The sequence below is a fragment of the Artemia sp. Qi Xiang Cuo genome, chromosome 5, assembly GCF_049724085.1.
Source record: "Artemia sp. Qi Xiang Cuo chromosome 5, ASM4972408v1, whole genome shotgun sequence".
In the NCBI taxonomy this organism is placed as follows: domain Eukaryota; kingdom Metazoa; phylum Arthropoda; class Branchiopoda; order Anostraca; family Artemiidae; genus Artemia; species Artemia sp. Qi Xiang Cuo.
Genome location: NC_142798.1, coordinates 18,394,803 through 18,416,516, shown reverse-complemented (window position 1 = coordinate 18,416,516; position 21,714 = coordinate 18,394,803). Strand labels below are relative to the sequence as shown.

At 36.8% G+C, this 21,714-nt stretch overlaps 1 protein-coding gene across 1 annotated transcript in view; it reads left to right on the top strand.

Annotated features, from left to right (window-relative positions):
* Positions 1 to 21,714, top strand: part of RagA-B (Ras-related GTP binding A/B) — a 56,876-nt gene extending 35,162 nt beyond the window's left edge. Inside the window, exons 3-7 of the mRNA XM_089089388.1 lie at positions 5,479 to 5,701; positions 11,449 to 11,544; positions 12,653 to 12,867; positions 16,793 to 16,908; positions 21,557 to 21,714. Of these exons, the coding sequence (XP_088945514.1) occupies positions 5,479 to 5,701; positions 11,449 to 11,544; positions 12,653 to 12,867; positions 16,793 to 16,908; positions 21,557 to 21,642 (736 nt within the window). The 3' untranslated portion in view covers positions 21,643 to 21,714. The remainder of the gene's footprint in view (positions 1 to 5,478; positions 5,702 to 11,448; positions 11,545 to 12,652; positions 12,868 to 16,792; positions 16,909 to 21,556) is intronic.

Genomic DNA, 21,714 nt, shown 5'->3' with positions numbered 1-21,714 from the left:
AGGATGCATTGGCTTAGCCCATCGCAGTGGATGGATGACTTTGGACAAGTCCCTTTGTTCCATGGAACACTTTCTAAAAGAGGTCAAACCCAGCAAAATAACCATGTTTTATTCTTGTTTGACAATCATGAAAGCCATATTTCAGTAGAATTAGTTTCCTTCTGTAAAGATAACGGCATCCCCCTCCTAACCTGTCCGCCCCATCGCTCCCCTTATCTCCAATCCCTTGATGTTACAATGTATGCACCATTGAAGCATGCAATCAGGGAGTCGTTTGATAATTGGATGCAATTAAATCCAGCCCAGAGAATTTTGATACATGACATAGAGAAAATGTGCATGCATGCCTTTCTGAAAAAGCTGAATCCTCAAAATATTACAGCTGGTTTTGAGAAGGCAGGAATTTGGCCTTTAAATCCAAATGTGTTCACAGAAGTCGATTTTCTGCCAGCTGAGGTGACAAACTGCCCAGATCCAGCTGAACAGAATGCCCCAGAAACTTCAAATATGGATGATCCTCACCCTGGTTTATTTTGTGATTCATCTCCTGTCATGATGGGTAAACAGCAGTCAAACTTGCCTACGGCAGTAACTCCTGAAAACATCAGACCATATCCACAGGCAAAAATGCAAGTGTGGCCGTCCAAAAAACGTAAAAAAGTCAAAAGTAGAATTCTGACTAGAAACACCAGAAAAAAGAGCACTAGAAGCACACACTGAGGAAAAGCTTACTAAGAAAAAAAAAAAGTCGCTGAAAAAGTCAGAGGTTTCGATCATTGCTGACAAAATTAGAGACAGCATTTCAGGCATAGATATAGAGTTCAATGACTAGTCAGATTACAAGCCTTTACATTTTGGAAGTATCAGTGAGTTTGAGACAGATGAAGAATATCTTGTGGAAAATTTGTGCTTGTGAGGTTAATGGTTGGAAAGAAGCAAAACTCTGCTGTTTACTATGTTGGTGAAATTGAAGAAATAAGTGGCAGGGTAGCAAAAATAAACTACCTGCGCAAGTCTGGTAGGAAGTTCATCTTCCCTGAATGTCAAGATTGTGCAGAAACTGATTTTCAAGACGTTATTATGAAGCTTCCCGCACTGGTATCAGTAGGAGGAACTGGGCGAACAGCCAAAGCTCTTGTATTTGGCTGTGATTTGGCCCAATTTCCTATACAATAAATTTAATGTTACATTTAACTTGTATATTATCTGAATTAAATGTTAATAATATCTGAATCAATAATTACAAGCATTAATTATTGAATCTACGGAAAAACCCCATGTGTGTCCGAAGTCACCCCCTGGTTGAGGTGACTTTGAACAATTGAATAGGTGAAACATTTTTGGGTCTCACCAAGAAACAACTTGATGGATGTCATTGAAAAAAATCACCAAGAAAAGTGAATAATTGAGCTATCTATTCATGTAAAATGGAAGTTTGTATCCTTAGAAATACGCTTTTTAGGGGTCAAAATCCTCAAAATGTACGGTTTCACCCCTCTCTCCCCTAATTCTTATTTTGACTTGAAGTTGTTGTTAAGTGACAGTAAATAATGTATATTAACGTATTGTAACTAAGTAATGCCATGTTAAAAATCAAAGTTACTTTTTTCCTACTAAAATCAAACACCCAGTATGGTCTGAAACTACCAAAAGTGTGTTAAGGTGTTTTCTGTGTAAATTTCTCATATACTCTGAGGATGTTCTCTTGGGAAATCTTGAAGGGGGATTTCTGTCCCATACCACCTCTCTGTTAAGGTGTATTCACAGTAATCATATATATTCGCCCCTTTTCCTAACCATATTAATATAAACCTTTAGCAATGTCTTGATAAGAATACTGCTCTTGATGTCATCCCCGAATGGTGCTTGGTCTGCAGCAAATACCTTCTGGTGCATCTCAGAGAAGCAGGAGCTGGCTTGGGAAGGTCTGGCTCGTGCCATATCTACATTAAACTGCAGTTCAATTAAACTTCCCTGAAATTTAAGGCAGTTCTGAGCATACCTGCTAACAGGGTTGCCATCTCTAGTGACTTATCACTATTTCCAGTGATTTTTTATATTACCTAAAAAAATCACCAAATAAGCACATAAATCACTTGATTATTGAAGAAAATCACCAAATCCACCAAAAAATCACTAACATATTGTCATTTATTTTTCACCAGGTGGGCAACCCTGTCTGCTAAAGAAGCTCTTTATTTTAACAATTGGCTTCAGTTCATTTTTTTTTTTTTTTTACTTCCCAGTTCCTATGAGTCATCAGGCTGCTTAATTTTAAATACCCACATTTGTAAAAATTGTTTGTTGAAATTCTTATTTAATTTAATTTCTCTAGTTGTTCGTCTTTATATTCGTTAGTTTTTATTTTTTTTTTTTCTGTCATTTTCTACCCTGCGGTAGCACAGTTAATTATGTAATAGTAGGCTTGATATCACGAGCCCAAATTTTTATTTTCGATTAACAAATGGGTTACAAAAAACACAAGAGTCAAAACTACATATAATACTAACATAACAAAAATAAGCATTACCACATTACGTTCACAATAAGTCCTGACGCAAAATAGCGTGAAGATGGGTCGAATTTGTACTTCAGACACAGTAAAAAAAAATAAAAAAAATGAATTCAGTCTTTTGACTAAAAATTACAAAACTTAATTTAGTAAAAAGGAAAAAATATTAAAAAGAAAGTCCAGAGTTTGTAAGGTAAACATAACACAATCAGTACCAAACCGAGAGTGGGGAGGGGGAGGGCAAATGACCTATTTAATATATTAACTATGTACAGGAAAAAGATCTTCTAGAATACAACTTCGAGTGGAAAATGCTATTGGGACAAAAATAGGGATTGTTGTTAAAACAAAACAAGAAAGGCTAGGTCGAAGGGGTGAAAATTGACTTGGGAAAAGTAAATTCGTCCAGAAGCTATGGAGGGCAGTGTTGGTGAAATGCAAGGAAATATTTGTCCTACTTTCATTGAGGCTAATTAGATTGGCTCTCTAAAGAAGGGAGATACAAGGAACCTTACCTTCATTGAAGATAATTTTTGGGTACCTCGTCTCGACTGGCTGTAATCTGTCCAGCAATTAATTGGAGATACCATGATGCAAAAAGGACAGGCGTACTCGAAGATTCGATTACAACTGAGAGGAAAATTCTGATACAGTGCGATTTGGGAAATTTAAACTTTTTAAGGTATTTAAGGGGTAAAAGTTTGGTATTAATACTGCTACTAATAATAACTCACTGCAGCACTAAGCCGACTGAGGCCAGCACAGCTACACACGTTCCTCCTCCATCCCAATCTATTCAAAGCTCTTTAAACCCTCCAAAGAAGTTCCCATTTCCCTTAAATTGTTCCTGGATCCTCCCACCCCATTCGGGACGACCTGATTGTTGTCTAGTCCTTGACGGTTGGTCGACAATTTTTGGCAATCTCTCATCCTGCATCCGCAGAACGTGTCCTAGCCATTTCTAAGTGTTAAAAAACACCCTGGGCCTTGGCTATTCTACTTTTAATATCTTCACTGTACTTGCCGTCTTTACTAATAATACAAGGTAAGTGAAGCCGTCCACTTGATCGATCTTCTCGCTCCCCACATCACGTCTTCACCTTCACTTATTCCTAGTTTTAGTGACTTAGTCTTCTTGACATTCTGTTGCACCCTGAACTCGCAAAACCTCTAAAAGTTCATTCATTTTGCTAACATTTTCATATAGGATGCTTAAATCATCAGCATAACCTAAGTCTTGGAGATTTTTACTTCCCTATTTGAGTCCATGTTCTCCCGTTTCCCTGCTGTGCTGCTTTAGATGAAGTCCATCAAAGTGATCCATTGCTGCGTTCTTAATATCATTAAAATGGTAATCCCATTTTAAATCGCTCGAGACGGTAACACCCTGTAATTTCATAATACTGACCGACATTTGAGGGGGTTAGGTGAGTGAAAGAATAGGAACTGTTAAGGAAATCAATTTCTAAGATTGCTGACTTTAAAAGATTGAAAATTGGCAATATGACAGTAGGCCTATGCGTATTTAGGATGGCTAGAATACCTAGTGCAGTGAAGATGAACAGACATCAGTTTCATTCTGTTAGCAAGCATAGCAGATTACCGAGCCACGCTCGAAAAAATATCGCGCACCAAAATAATAGCCCATTTTTTGCATATCAGTGTGCTAAAGTGTTACCTCTCAGGCCATTTTCATACAAACATCTTTCTTCATTTTACTTTGATCAGGTATAAGAACTTTGATGAGATTGTCATCAAAGATTTCTCTTCAGTATTGTATTTGACAGTGAGGTGCAAGATCTTAGCACTTGGATGAAGCAAAAAACGATAGTCTATGACATTTAAGATTTTAGTATTTTGATGAAGTAAAAATTGATAATCTGAGCAAAAAAAAAGTGTAAAATCTTACCACTTTCAAAAGTCAAAAACCAGACTTAAAATGTCAGCTGAACAATCTAGCTTTATTGTCTCTCTGTCTACCCATTATAAATTCTACGGATTGTGTAATTGATAGTTTCGTAAGCATTTTCGACCTGATGTTGACAAAATCCCAAGGAGAAATATTATGGTGACAGGAAGGAACCTTAGAATGCAAGGAATGGATAAAATTTCCCCCGCCCCCAATTCTTTTTTTTTCAAAATTTCAATTTGTCTTCTTTTTTTTTTTTTTTTTTTTTTTTTTTTTTTTTTTTTTTTACCTACCCATACAATTCTCTTGTAGCAATTCCTTGCAAGCTCGTTGATATTTTTTATTTGCACCCTCCTTGCAAGATTGTTTTTTTGGGGGGGAGGGGGGGGCTTGCGCACCGTCACAATACTCTTGTTTAGTAGCACTCCCTTGCAAGCATAATTTTTTTGTATCTCCACCCTCATTGCGACCCTCAATTTTAGTAGCACATCGTTGCTAGCTAGATTTTTTGTGTTCGATTTGTAATAAATATTATATTGGTATTATTGTTTCATAATATCTTCATTATTATTGTTATTATTATTTTATTTATAACCCACCAATAACAACAATGTAAACAGCGGAGTAATACGTATAAAAAAATATTATAACTTTATAACCGTAAAAAAACATTATAACTTAAATGATTATGATTTCGTTATTTTCTTTTAAATCACAATACTCAATTCCAGGCATGAAGCTTTCATGGAGAATGGAGAATTTTATTTATAACCCAGTGACAACAACTATGTAAATAGCGGAATAAAGCATATAAAAAGATATTGTAATTTAAATGATTATGTTTTCTTTTTTTAATCACATTACTCAATTTCAGGAAGCTTTCATGGAGAATGGAGAATTTATTATTATTATTATTGTCTTATTTATTACCCACTAATAACAGCAATGTAAATAGCGGAGTAAAACATATGAAAAATATTATAACTTTATAACCATAAAAAAGATTATAACTTAAATGATTATGTTTTCGGTTTTGTTTAACATTTCTCAATTCCAGACAGGAAGCTTTCATGGAGAATTACTTTGCCAGTCAACGTGATAACATTTTTAAGAATGTAGAAGTATTGATTTATGTTTTTGATGTCGAATCTCGAGAGTTGGATCGTGATATGCACTACTATCAATCTTGCTTAGAGGCAATAATTCAAAATTCTTCTAACGCAAAAATATTTTGTTTAATACACAAGATGGACTTGGTATCAGAGGATCAAAGGGAATCGGTACAAATTGTCTTTTTCGTCTATTTTCTCTTTTTTCTTCTTGTTTCTTATTTGTTCCTCTTCCTGTTTATTCTTTCCTATCTCTATTTTTTCATGCTAGTTTTAGACTGTATTATGCTTATCTATATAAAGATGCTTTATTAACCAAAAATAGAAAATGTTAAGCGCAGGTACGCTATGTATACAAAATCAAATACCTTCCAAAGCTTTATCATTAAATTGCTCTGTAGAACACGGGACAAATGATTTATTGATATTTTTTGCCATTAGAAACTGGGCAAATCATTAGTTGTGGACGATTCTTTTTGATTTGTCGGAGTCTTGTGTTCAGTCCATGAATAGGATGGTTTTCAAGGTCAGGTTGTAAACCAGGATGGGTTGGAGAGCTCTAACAATTTAATCCAAATCGATATGTCAACTCATATCTACGATTATCAAGAGAATTCAAGTTGAGTTGTTTCATTGCATTGTCGTGTCTTGAGTAGTTGTGTTCGAGTATAATTTTTACAGCTTTTTCGTACCATCTCAAGTCTGTCTGATCGGTCCTTTGTCAGTCTCTTATATGCAGTTGAGACTTGACCAATGAAGGCGCTTCATCTCCATGGTATGGAAGTCTTTGTCCTCTGCTGTTTACGAAAAATCCTGAGGATTAGATACTCCGACAGAATCTCAAATGCTGCTGTGCGTCAACGCTGCTGTAACGTCGAGCCCACGGCCACGATTGTCAAACAAAGAAAACTGCGCTGGCTTGGCCATGTCCTAAGGATACCCAGTGACCGCATCATCAAGCAATTGCTTCTAGTTGCTCCTTTGCCAGATTGGCGCAGGCGTCCTGGCGAGCAATTGAAGCATGGGTGGGCAACTGTCGAAAACGACCTCAATACCATTGGTTGATTTCGAAAGTTTGGCAAAAAGTGGGAGTGCTGCTGGCTCCGGTTTTCTGATGAGCTGGCACAAGATCGTGACAAATGGGAGTCAACCAGACGGAGTCTTCTGAATGCCGGGTGAGGTGTCCACGCCTGGTCCTGCAATAAATACAAGTAAGCCTCAGATCCCAAGGTGAGCATACATATTCAAGAACAGGTCTAACATAACTGCAGGTTACAGAATTAAACCTCAGTTGGCGTAAGAAGCATCTTTAGGTTTGAAAAACAACGTAAGAGCACCTTCTTTAGTCAGATAGTCAACACGCGAATACTATCTTAAGTCTTCGTCCAAAAGCACACCAAGTATTTTAACTGTTTTTTTTTTTTTGTCGGTAGTAGGAAATTATAGGAAGTGTGGCTGGCAATCATTAGAAAGGAAAAAAGTTATAGAATAACTCTTAGGCTCACTGACCGTCAGTTTTACTGTCCTAATTCAGCTTTTAATTCACTAATAATTCTCCTCAAGTCAGTCTATTCTGTAGTCGAAGGGTTTAGTCTCGGTAGTAAGGCAGTCAAGTCATAAGCAAATTTAAAACGTTCATTGATTGTTAATAAAATACGGTTAAAACCAATAGAAAATGAAAGTGGGCCTAATTTAGTTCCTTGTGCCAAGCCCCAAAAATATCTAAAAAAAAAATCAGCTCGCTCCTGATCAGCGAATTGGACCCACTGAGATCTATAAATAAGGAAACTAGCAAATATAATCAAGGAATGGACGGGGCCTATAGCCTTAGCTTCTTCTGCTACTACATGATGGTCAAGACTTTCGAAAGCTTTAACTATTTCTCTGAATTATATCTATATTTGGTGTAATTATCCAGAAAAGTACGTGTTTTTTCGCGTTTATTCAGTACCCTATCATAAAAGAGAAGGATTCTTTCTTTGTATTTTTCTATCTGTCCTTTGTCTTTTTTTCTGCTAATTTCGGATTTTTGCTGTTTACTCAGTGCAGTATTCTAGGGAAAAATGATTTCGTCGATTCTTTCCTGTTTCATATTTTTATTTTTATTTTTTCTCATACTATTTTTTGTTAGCTCTCGTTATGTATATTCAGTGCAGTTTTCAAGAAAATATAAAATGTAGTATGTTCATTTCTAGCCAGAACGATTGTAGGGAAAGGATAGGGCACTAGACCCTTAAGGTTCAAACAAGCGGTGCTAATCTCCATTTCAAGGCCCTTCAGCCAGGAAGTGCAATGGGGGGATGGGGGCCAGCCATCCTGTGCTTTCGCATACCCTTTCTGCTTACCTTCCCCAGATTTCTCCAGGTACCCATTTAGAACTGGGTCGACTCTGGCTGAGCTTACAGAGTCACACCACTGACCCCCGTCCCAAATCGATTTTAGAAAGCGGTTATAGCATAATACTATATAAAATATTTCCTTAAAAGAAAAAAAACAGGTTCTAAGTTAAAATTTTTATATTGTTATGAAAACCTGATTTGTCCCTGATTTTAAATAACATAACAAATATTGTAACTTAATACGATACGTTGTAATGGATTATAGAATTGATATAATTGTGTAATGTGTAACAGTATAAAAAGCCTGAAGCTTCGACACATATTTCAAGCTTGCAAATATGATATTTCTTGTTAGACAATAGAATTTATCGTGGTAAAAATGTTATAAATTATACAGCTAATGAAATTTATTGTCATAGCCCAAATTTTTACAACATCTAAGAAATTTAACAACGAAAAAACAATTGGAAATGTGAGTTTTGTACGACTCTCTTCCTGGGCACGACATTATTTTAATTTACTTAATTTACTTTATGTGTAGCTGTTTTGGCGTCAGGCGGTTTGGGGCTACAATGAGTTGCTAGTAGTAACGCTATTCGTAGTATTAAGACCACTTCTCCATCTTGAATTAAAGGCAGCTAAAAAAAAACAACATTCAATCCTTTTTCGGATGATGATAATGGTCTCGAAAATTGCCACATTGCCACATAGCATCTCTTCATAAAATTATAAATATTTTATAATTAACTGTTTCAGTAATATCAATAATGCATCACAAGTTGATTTGACTGTATATTTAAAAAAGAAGAATAAGGGTAAAGATCCTCCAGAGCCATTGCTGGCGTATAGGGCTTCTAATCAACGTTTTAGTTCCCGAGTCTTTTTACAGGGACAAAAAGCAAGCTTAGCCTATTGCCCAACCTTGATGCAGCAGGGATGGAGCCCTGGGCCCCCTATTGCCAAGAAGAGCGTCAATCCACTGTGCTACCACAGAGTAATCCTATTCAAAGGGATATCGAATTTTTATGTTGATTTATGTTGCATTATTGAAAGCACGCCCCTTGAAAAATTTACAATGGTCCCTATATCTGGCATCTGTCAATCATCTCTTAGTGATTTTTGTTTCTTTTCTACTTGAAATGCTGCAAGAAATGACTTTTTTTCAAAATTTTCTTACTCGGTTTAGTGATAATGTATAGCGTGAGAAATAAAATTTCTCGCTCTCTTAGAACTATTCATGTTTTATTGAGAGGCTACTAAACATAGACACCAGGTAGTAGGCCTATGTGACCTAATTTTTTTTTTTTTTTTTTTGAATATAACTCCAAATCTAACCTATAGATGATAATTTATTGCTTGGTAATATTACATGGTTAAAGCAACTCTGCGGTGTCCAGCAAGAAATGAGTTCTTACAGGCAGGCGTGCAAAAAGTGGGGTAGCATGGTAGCCATGCTACTTGGCAGTTTTCATGGTGTTGTGAAATTTGTCGGCAGATTTTGTCTGAAATTGCCAGTGCTTTCACTATCCCAATTTCTGTTGGCAACTTTTGGAATTTTGCCGAGTTCTGCTACTCACTGCTTTGTAACTTTTTGGCTGCTTTGTAACTTTTTGGAACATATTTAAAGGGATACCCTCCCTGGCTCTTAAAAATTCTTATTTCTTGAGTGGTTTGACGCTATTTTACATAAATTGATTTAAATTATAATCTCTAATAGCCTAATAATCCGAATTTTAAAACTGTTACTATATTTGGCATCTCTACGTCTTTAATATCAAATTCAGGGCAATACTAAATATAAAAATGGCTGCTGCTCCCCTTAACTCTCTGCTCTTAACATTAAATTTTAACTTCTGTTTATTGATGCTTCGTGAATAGGGGCTTGTTTAGGTGCAATCGCTTACTCAATAACACAGAACTATCCTAGATATAAGGATGCCCCCTCCCATTTATCACCCTTTTATTTACGGCTTTAATTTGGCTTTTTGTCGTAATGCTTTGGTATTTAAAAACCAATCTTTCTCAGTAAAAACTACCACTCTCGGTAAAATGTCTGAGGGTAAGAGGAGGGGGAATTTTTCGGATATAATTTTCTGAAGCTCCTCTGATTTGTTTTTGTTTATTCATATTTGACTCAGATGACACTCAGATGAGAAGAAGTCAAAGAAGAGTAAACTCATAAGTTATAAGGAAGAAAGAAAGGTGATTGAATCTAAAGGGGAAAAGGTTCGATTTCCTCCCGAAATTTAGAGTGATTTCGAAGCTAAACCTGAATGTGATCTCAAAAAGCATAGCATATATTAAATACATAACCTAACCTAGGTACCTTTTTTTTTACCCACAACCCCAAAAAACTAAAGTTTAAAACCCCCTGAATACGGCCTAGGCAAGTATATAGCCCAAATAATAAGTTTTCCATGCATTTTGCCATAGGTCACTCTTATACACAATACTCTATTCCACATTTTTGCAGATAGGAGGTTGAAAACTCTACAGTAGGGTTCTCTGATACGCTGAATTTGACGGTGTGATTTTCATTGGGATTCTATGAGTTTTAGGGGGTGTTTTCCCCTTTTTCCAAAATCAGGCAAATTTTCTCAGGCGCGTAACTTTTGATGGAAAACTTGTATATTTGAAATCAGCATAAAAATATGATTCCTTTGATGTATCTATTGTTATCAAAATTTCGTTTTTTAGAGTTTCGGTTACTATTGAGCCGGGTAGCTCATTACTTACAGTTCGTTACCATGAACTGTTTGATATTCAAATTTGCGTAGTGTAGTAGTGTAATATAGTAGTGTATAAATATTAATAGACATATTGCATTCTTAGTCCAAACATCCCTCCAGATGATGGGCAGTCAGAGGCTAGATCCTCCTCTACATTTATATCAAGGATCTCTCATGGATATTTATGCACTTTAGGCCTAAATATTCACTGTTGAGGTTTAAGCTACCCCCCCCCCCTTTATAAACAGTATTTTTTCCCTTCCTTAATATTCGGTGTGCTGCTATACAACAACGCACAGTTACAGTTACTACAATAGTAGTTTTTATTACTGAGTAAACGTTTTAAATAATCCGTCATTTTGTGAATATACCAGCGGGGGACAGATACTGGGAATTATAAGATTAGTGTTTTCTTCTTTTTTTTTTCTTTCAAAGAGATACTGAGAGCTCTAGCGCACTTTTTCGGTTCTAAGCTGATTGGCTGTCTCAATATTTTGGCTATTCCTCTTGGGAAAAATGTCAGATTTCGTATTGGTGTAGGTGTGCGAAATACCCTCTTTTCTAAATTACACTCTTTTTTCGTTGGCTGCTTTTTTCTAAAATCACACAAATTTTCTTAAGCTAGTAACTTTCTGATTGTTTGTAAAACATTTTAAATACTTTGACCGGCATAAAAAGTAGATCCTTTTGATTTGTGTATTGTTGTCAAATTTCCGTTTTTTAGAGATTCAATTGACAAAAATCACTCTTTAACCACCATTCATTACCATGAATGGTGGTTATGGTAAGTTGAAAATATTATTAAAAGAAAATATGACTATGGTATTAATGGCTGATCTTTTCCCCTTAGGTATTCCGAGACAGAGAACAAGATATAATCAGGTTGTCAAAGCCTCTTGATGTCACTTGCTTTAATACGTCAATTTGGAATGAAACCTTATATAGGGTAATTATTCCTTACATATTTTGTTTATGTGTTTGCAAAATTCACCTACATTTGTTTTTAAATTATTTTATATGTAGATTAGCCATTAGTAATAATAATTATTTATTTATGACCCTCTACACATATGAAAGCACTGTAGAGGGGTAAAGAAAACAAAAATGACACGGTAAAAAGAAAATCAGAACTTTAAGCGTTATAAAAATTTTAATCTATTAATCCAATGTTTTAATCAAGAACTAGTTATACTAAAGAAGACAAACCAACGATAAACTAACATTTTCTGACAGCAAGCCTACAAGATGAATCATTCATTTTATGGGAAATATCAAACGCCGTCTTGGTTTGAATTGTGCCTATCATAGGGTGTCATAGGTTATGATAAGGTACCTATCATAGGGTATGATAAGCTACCTATCATAGGGTCGCATAGGGTATGATAAGGTGCCTATCATAGGATACTAAGAAAACGCTTGCAAGACGTGAAAAATAACGGTTAAATTTGCTTTTCATTAGAGGCTGAGAGGAAATTCTGAACATGTATCAAAAAGGAAGCATACAGTGCAAAGGACGTGGTATCTAGTAGATTAAACGGTTTACTAGCAAAGGGGCCGAATTTTTGCTTACGATCATACAGATATAAAATCCTTGCATAATTCCAGTTTTAACATGATACAACGTGCCCTTTTTTGGACTAAAACGCGTCTGCGAAGAATGGCCATTTACCCCTACCCCTGGTGAGTTTATTCCTGAAGATTTATTTTAAATTTTTGAATTTTTTAAGTGATATGGCTATCACACTATTTCTTACACCTTCTCTTCAACGTCTCAAGAGAAAGATTTTCAGGGGATACCCCTACTGGGAGGCCATTCCACGTGGCGAGCGTGACTCGTCTTCAAGTAGTTTTAATCTGTGACGGGATTCCATGTCCGATAGCCTTTTTTTATTCACAGTGCAGGTGCATATCCATACCAAATTCTGGTGCAATGCGTACCCCAACCAAAGTGTAGTACAAAGTGAAGCCCCGCCAAGTTCTTCACGTACGCCTTGTGATTGGCTTTACAACACTTTGGAAAATATTGGTTTAGATTAACATTAATCTTCTTTCAGGCTTGGTCTTCAATTGTGTATCAGCTGATACCCAACGTTCATGAGCTTGAATCGAATTTGCAAGAGTTTGCACAAATTCTGGATGCTGATGAGGTGTTGCTTTTTGAAAGGGCTACATTCCTTGTGATTGCCCACGCTGAGTCTGTTAAGCACAGAGATCCATATCGATTCGAGAAAGTCTCCAATATCATCAAACAGTTTAAATTAAGCTGCAGGTTTGAGTTTTCATTCCAGTTTTTTCTTAGAATTTTTATATTTTTTTCGAAAATTTATTTCATCTTGAATTCTCCATTTTTTGCTGTTTCGGTACAATTTCCCAATAATTTAATCCAACATCGAACTGATTTTTTAAAACATTCTCTAACAGAGTTAGTAACAATTTTTATATTGGGCTCCTGGAAACGCAATTGCTAATACAATTGTTTGCTCACAAATTATTGTTAGGAGGGGAGGGGAATTTAGGACCTCGTTGGTTTATATGTAGCTTTTGAATAGTTCTCGATCAGTTGGCTACGTAAGAGTCAGCATTTCGGACCTAGAAATTGTTGTTCTGTGGCAGAAAATAATACTTTGTTCCAACGCAATAGAACTTTTAATTATCCTTAAAATGAGCCTTCAAAAAGACCAAATGGTGTCTGAGTAACATTATTTGCAGTGTTAATCGTAGGTCTCTCTCTTTCGCTCTCTCTCTCTCTCTCTCTCTCTCTCTCTCTCTCTCTCTCTCTCTCTCTCTCTCTCTCTCTCTCTCTCTCTCTCTCTCTCTCTCTCTCTCTCTCTCTCTCTCTCTCTCTCCTCTCTCTCTCTCTCTCTCTCTCTCTCTCTCTCTCTCTCTCTCTCTCTCTCTCTCTCTCTCTCTCTCTCTCTCTCTCTCTCTCTCTCTCTCTCTCTCTCTCTCTCTCTCTCTCTCTCTCTCTCTCTCTCTCTCTCTCTCTCTCTCTCTCTCTCTCTCTCTCTCTCTCTCTCTCTTTCAGTCTCTTTTTGTCCCTTTCATCTTTCTGTTTCCGTATACCGATATGTCCTAATGTCTTGTAATTGTTTCATGCAATCTTTGAAATGCATGAACTGTCTGTCAGTTCATGCCAAATGCAATAAATTTTAGAAAGAACTTACAAAAAGCTCATATAGGGGTAAGTCCTTTTGCTAGACAGTTAAAAACAGATACTAAGGCTCTGGACACTTCGACCATGTACATCAATGATCGTCATCAGCAGATAAACTAAAAGAACTTGGTTAGACACGACAGTCCTACTACCTATAACTCACAAATAATCTTCAGGAGTAAAGCAAGGCGACCTCTTAAACCCCATCCTTTTAATTGCGTAATTGACTGGATCATAGAGAGTTGTCATCATACACGAAGCAGCCGCGATTAGGAAAGATGTTCATGTCACTGACTTGGAATATGCTGATGATATAATATCTGCTAATTCCCAGAGGCCCCCTTCTTTATCCATTGATGGCAATAGCATTGAGAAAGATAGTGAATTAGTCTACCCTGGATCCTTTGTAGATTCATAGGGGGGATCCGACAACGTAAAAAAATTTCAAATTCCGATTTTCCTAGGAGTTCCACCTGCTCGTTGTTTATTTTATTGGATATGTTCATGATCAATAAGTCCTGCCTTTTGATTTTTCTTCCATTTAGGAGCAGAGACATGGGCTTTTGCAGTCGTTTTATTTGCAGGCGTTCTTACCTATTTATGTGTCATGAGGCTTAAAGGAACGTCTTCCTCTGAACTAGAAAGATTAGCTCCTTCTTCCCTAGTGTTTGAACCTGCTACTTGGAATTCCAAAGTACCAGCGCTTGAACCCTCCAGGTTTTTAAGATCGTCCTCATACCCTTGCTCCTCGTCGCTAACAGGTTCTGGGTTGGATGGAATCACAGCAACGTCAATACTTTTACCGTCACTCTCCGCATCAGAAAGTTGATCTAAGACAGCAAGGGCTTCTTTTACAGAGGGACAGGTTGTATTCTTCATCTAGAAAGAAACGTGTCATCAACATCGTACCAAGGACAAGTCCCTAAACATCACTAAATAAGTTGTTGGACTGCACTTTAACTCATATAACTAGCATTCGGGTAGATTACAAAATATGAACGCCCCGAAGCCGAACAGCAGTGCAGGTAGACAGGTTCTGACCAATGGTCCCATTTGGGAACAAAAAGAAGTAGCGCTAACTAATACTATCAAAACTATCTCTTTTCTGTCGTTGCGCTCCATAGAAGTGAAAAATGAGATCAGAGCTACCTAAAAAACAAAATACCTTTACCATCCTTTTTGTTTTTGATGATTAAAATACACCCCTTACCAGCCTTACTAAAACTGAAAAAAATTGCCTTTTTTCGACAAAATACAAAAAATTACCTACATTAGAATATTGGAAATGAGCAAAATTGTGTCATCACTTTTGCCATCGGGAAAAACTATGGTGAGCAAAAATTCACTTTTCTACTGACTGTGCAACCAGAAAAAAAAATCCTGACTTCTCTGTCTGGTCGTTAATGGGTTAAAGATAAAAATTTCAGGACCCTTAAACTATGCTGAGCAAAATGGCTATCTCAAAGTTCGGATTAGATGTGTTTGGGTAAATGATGGGCGTGGGGGGAGTGGGCTGGTTGTCCTCCAATCACTTTTGACTATTAAAGTGGGCACTAGAACTTTCAATTTCCAATTGAATGAGCCCTTTTGAATTTTCCATGACAACTTTTTCTATACGAAGTGCCCTGGAATAAAAAAAAAAACATTGTGGCCACATCGCTCTTTACTTAGGCAACACTATTGTGCTGTCTATGATTAATATAGGCGACTTATATTTTAAACGATACTAAACGACGACCCAGAATCTTTCAGATATGCACAAAGTGCAAGTTTTCTCAGGAAGAAAAAAATTATCAACCCTCGGGGGAAAACCCTCGGAGCCGCTAATGCTTTTAAATTTTAATCAACGATAGCAGCAACTGATAGTACGGATACTTGTTGCTGAAAATTCTTTATAGACGTTTTACTTTATAGTTCGACTGGGCATGCTTTGTAGTTGTCTGTGCTACTAGCAGTTTTGTTCCTATTACAGCTATGTTCAGCTGGGCAGTGCTATGGTTATTCTCATTAATTCAGCTGGGCAATGCTATGGTAATTATGGGCAATTCAGCTGGGCAGTGCTATGATGTCTGTGGTGTTAATGGTTTTAGATCCTTTTACAGCTGTGTTTAAAACTGCAAAGATTTGCTTTTGCTAACTTTTCTATTTTCTTTGGGTTATACAGATTCTACCTCAATAATGTGAAGGCCGTGTTTAGATTAACTGCATACTTTACCGGTCGAGGGATGCTTGGAACTGGAATAGATAACTCGATAACTCAGAACTGGTGCTCGGACTGGATGCGCGGAACGTCGCATACAAAATCATGGGAAAATCGAAGGTTACGGTAGCCAGCTTAAGATATTTATGAATTTGAGTAACCGTATCTTTTCATTGTATCCTGTAGTTGCAGGGAGACAATTGCCCCCACTATATTTCGAAAAGTTTTATTTTTTGCATTTTTATTTTAAAATCAGAAAAAAATATCTGCCCCTTCCTTCACATTCTTATGAATTAGTGCTACTGAAACGGGTACTTCAATCTAAAATTGAGATTTCTCTCCATCTATAAAATATCACATTATCCTTTTATTTACTGAGCAAACAGTATACAGTATAAACCGCCAAAGAATAGTCTGTCGTAAACACGCCTAAAGATGGTTACTTCATTTTCATTTCGAAACATTTTCAAATTTTAGATGGTTAACCCTAACTAACACTTCTTCAAATTGGTGAAAAAAAACAGGATTTTTTAAAGTTTTTTTTTCAATAAACTCAATCTCCAAACTGCGCTAAACGGATTGAAGGTTAAAACAAGCCAGCACAGCTGCACCTTTGCCTCCTCCACTCCATACTTTTCAGAGCTTCGCTCTTTACTTTCTTCGGTGAAGTTCCTTCTTCTCTTATATCCTTTCTTATTATCTCTTCCCGTTATACTTGCGGAAGTCTTGCTCTTCATTATGATCTAACTGGATGATTAGAAACGCATCATACTTCAACTTTAAAAACGAAGAAAATTGATCATCTTAACAACATTTGAAATACTTTAATTTTTTTTTCAGTAAACTTGCAGCCCAATTTCAATCCATGGAAGTGAGGAATTCAACTTTTGCCGCATTTATTGACTGTTTTACCGCTAATACATATGTAATGGTGGTCTCTTCAGACCCTTCCATACGTAAGTTTTTTGACGGAATTATATTTGTATGTTTGCAATAGCTGTCCATTATGAATTTATATAATAGCCATCCTAGCAGAGTGGTTGGCAAACTAGACTTGACCCTTTGTCTTTAAGGACAGAAGTTTGAGTCCTTGTGTTGCTGGTTATTCGGTTTGTAACAGGGGTCAGAGAAGTGACTGTAGCCTCAGCCAGAGTTGACCCAGCTCTAAATGGGTACCTGTAGAAATCTGGGGAAGGGTGTGCGAAAGCACTGGAGGGCTGGCCACAAACCCCATTGCACTTCCTGGCTGAAGGGCAATGGAACGGAGGTCAGCATCGCCGTTTGGGATTGTAAATCCAATGCTGTTTCCTTATCTTTATGATGTTCGTTTCTTGATTAGTTTATCTTTTTTCTCGACTGACATAAAAAAAAAAAATAATAATTATCCTCATCAAAAGACCTTCATTGGTCATACGATAAGTTTCACACAAAAGGGTGAACTAATATCTGAAGCAGAAAAAGGATGTAGGAAAAAAAAGTCATTAGGTAAAATAAAATCTTGATTTTTTTGCATTTCAAATTTTGTAAAAATTACCGTCCCCCAACCTATGTTGCTATGAAACTGATCAGCGCTTCCTGACAATGCAAAGCCAAAAATAACAATTCAAGTTTCTAACGTATAATTTGCCTTTTATTGTTTTCCTTTTTAGTTCTTTTTTTGTGCCTTTGCCATTTGATTTATTGATTGTTTCAATGCTAATAACTATGTCATGGTTGTCTCTCCGGATCCTTCAATGCGTAAATTGCTTGACAGACTTCTCATATTTTCGTTTCAACAAAAAAATTTTTATTCTCATAGATTAAATAATAATTTGCGTTAATATTTAAAAATTCAAAGTGATATTTATGCTCTCAGAGAGGCAAAGCCAAGAATGGTGCACAACAAAGCCAAGAACACCAATGGCAAGCATAGCGAGTTACTGATAAGTAAAAAGTAAAAATATAAATACGGCAAACGGGTCTATGGCCAGTAAATGAAACGGGTCTGAGGCAGTAACGGGTGTTATTTTATTGTTATATTTTTTAAGTTTTAGTTTATTTTTTTCTCTACGCTGAAGACGCCTTGTGTGATACGGACGAAATATTCGTTTTTGTTTTTTTCTTCGTTTTCATCGTTTTTGTATATTTTTTCTGTCATGGCTGGCCAGTTCAGCTTTAGATCTTTATAAGTAAAAATTATAAGAGAGTACTAAATGTTGACGGCCCTCCTAGGCCTGAAAAGTGCAGTTTAAGAAACCGTAACTTTAGTGAATGAGTATTTTAATGAAGACTGATGTACCGCATCCAGCGGCGTCAATTCACGAGAATTAGTGTATTAGAACTATCCTTCCCCCATCCAAAAAAATCTTGACATCCCTGGGAATGCGCGATCTACCAAGCGTGAATTATCACAAATCAGTATTGATAAATAAATGAAACCCAAAACGAACAGAAATTACAATAAATAACCGAGTCAAACTCAAAACGAGCATAAATTAACATAAGTTAGGGTCAAAGCCCCTATGTCTTCCCAAGGCCAAAACAAAGTTTGCACTTTACTGAAAAAAATATAAATGTTTTTACTTTTATAACTTTAATAAATCAAATAATATTAACGTTTTGATTGCTAAATATCAGTATATGTGCAAATTTTGTTCTGGCCTTGGGAAGGCATAATTCAATCGAATTAGCCCTTTTGAGTTTCTACGACAACGATTTCTATACACACCTTATATCCCCCAGGGCATAAATTACAACCCTTGCCCTGAGGGCTGTGAGGGGGTTGTCATCATCAAAGACTTAATTACCAGAACTTTCAACTGCGTTAAACAAAATGCCTATCTCAAAATCTTGATTGGATATGTTTGGGGAAATGGTGGGTGTGACAGGGGCGTTAGCTGCTCTCCAATCACTTTCAACTATTAAAAAAGGAACTAGCCCTTTCAATTTCCAATCGAATGAGTTCTTTTGAAGTTTCTACGACAACGCTTTCAATAAACATCTTATATGCCCTCAGGGCATAACTTACAACCCTTTCCCTGAGGGCTTGGGGGGTGTCATCCTAATTTCCAGAACTTTCAACTACGTTGAAGAAAATTGCTATCTCAAAATTTTGATTGGATGTGTTTGGGGAAATGGTGGGCATGAGAGGGGAGTTAGTTGCCCTCCAGACACTTCCAACTATTAAAAAGGGCACTAACCCTTTCAATTTCCAATCGAATGAGCCCTTTTTGAAGTTTCTACGACAACGTTTTCTACAAAAACCTTATATGCCCCAGGGCATAACTTACAACCCTTGCCCTGAGGGCTCTGAGGGTTGTCATCCTCAAAGACATAATTTCCGGTCCTTACAACTACGTTGAACAAAATGATTATCTCAAAATTTTGATTGGATGTGTTTGGGGAAATGGTGGGCTTGAGACGGGGGTTACTTGCCCCCCCCCCCCCAATCACTTTTGACTATTAAAAAGGGCACTAGCCGTTTCAATTTCCAAACGAATTATTCCTTTTTGAATTTTCTACGACAACGCTTTCTATAAAAAAAAAACGTTATATAACCCAGGGTATAACTTACAACCCATGCCCTGAGGGCTGTTGGGGGAGTGTCATCCTCAAAAACATAATTTCCGGTTTTTTTAACTAATTCGAACAAAATGGCTATTAAAAATTTTGATTGGATTTGTTTGGGTAAATGGTGGGTGTGGGAGGGGTGTTAGTTATCCTCCAATCATTTTCAACTATTAAAAAGGGTTCAAGCCCTTCTAATTTCCAATCGAATGAGCGTTTTTTGAAGTTTCTACAACATCACTATCTGTAAAAACCTTATTTGCCCCCCAGGGCCTAACTTACAACCCTTGCCCCGAGAGCTCTGAGGCGGTTATCATCCTCAAAGACCTAATTTCTAAAACTTTTAACTACGTTGAACAAAATGGCTATCTAAAAATTTTGATTGGATGTGTTTGGGGAAAAAGTGAGTGTGAGAGGGCACTAGCCCTTTGAATTTCCAATCGAATGAGCCATTTTTCAAGTTTCTACGACAAAGCTTTCATTTAAAACCTTATATGCCCCCAGGGTAAAAATGCACTAGCCATTTCAATTTCCAATCGAATGAGCCCTTTTTGAAGTTTCTACGACAACGCTTTCTGTAAAACCCTTATATGCCCCCAGGGCATAACTTACAACCCTTGCCCTGAGGGCTGCCATCTTCAAAGACCTAATTTCCAGAACTTTCATCTACTTTGAACAAAATGGATATCTCAAAATTTTAATTGGATCTATTTGGGAAAAAGGTGGACGAGAGAGGGGGTTAATTGCCCTCCAATCACGTTCGACTATTAAAAAGGGCCTTAGTCATTTGAATTTCCAATCAAATGAGCCCTTTTTGAAGTTTTTACGACAAAGCTTTCTATAAAAACCTTATAAGCCCCCAAGGCATAACTTACAGCCCTTGCCCTGAGGGCTGTGGGGGACTGTCCTCCTCAAAAACATAATTTCTCTGTGAAAATCAACTACGATGAACAAAATGGCTATCTCAAAAATTTGATTGGATGTGTTTGGTTAACTGGTGGGTGTGGAAGGGACGTTAGTTGCCTTCCAATCACTTTCGACTATTAAAAAGGGCACAAGCCACTCCAATTTACAATCGAATGAGCCCTTTTCGAAGTTTCTACGACAACTTCTTCGATACGAAGTGCCGTTGTCTAAGGAAACAACAAAATAATAATACATTGTGCCAACATCGTTCTTTACTTAGGCAGCGTGATTGCGCTGCCTATGATCATCGATCAAGCTGTCGTTGGACTTATATGAAACAACCATTCATTAGAATGGTAGCCCAAGTATTAACTTGGGCTACGATTTACAACAAGCTTGTAGCTGCCTTGTCGAATCCAAAGCTTTTTCTAAAAATAGTCAAGTTTTTTGAGGGGTTAGAATTCCCCTTTATTTTTTATTCTTTTATTGACGGAGTTTGTATGGACGTCCTTGCGGGGATTTTCTTTGTATGGTCGAAGATACAGGGCTGCATTCAGGTTTTTGTTTTCGGGGGTGTTTAACGCAAGAATTTGGGAAGGGGGCGGGGGGGCTACAGAAAAAACGCATAAAAATTTGTTTATATCCATTTTTGTTACGTTTTTACGAGTTGGACAAACATTTGGGGAGGGGGGGGTAAGCCCCCTTATCCTCCCCCCTGGATACGGCCTTGCCAAAACATTAGATTATTTTTCTTAGTTTTCGCTCTATTAACTCTACGTAGCCTCTGTATCCTCTTTTGAAGAAAATTGATTATATATCACTAAATATTGTAACTGTCAGTATGTCTAAAGGGTACTGTATTTGTGCATGTGTTTATAAAAACTATTCTTTTTGTTTTCTTTGCAGCAAAATCAGTGAAGTTATCCGTCTCTTGATTATTTGAATTTGTTTTCTGTCAAAAAGGGAATGGGTTGTTCCCCCTCCCTCCCCCCTTGCCCGCTCGTTGAAGCTTTCTTGTAATTTCTTGTATTTTCTATGTTCTTTGCTTAGTTTTCACACTTTTTTCTGGAAAAATGTCTTTTTTCTTTTTGTATCGAGTTGTTTTGTTTCTTTTTGTCAATTTACTTTCTAAAACGAATGTTTCTATTTCAGCATCAGCGGCTACAACGTTGAATATCAAAAATGCAAAAAGGCACTTCGAGAAAATAGAAAAAGCCAGTCAGCAATATATGCGATAATTTTACCCTGGATTTCTCAGTTTTAGTTTTATTATTGACGTTGTTATTATTATTTTAATTTTTTGGTTGGGA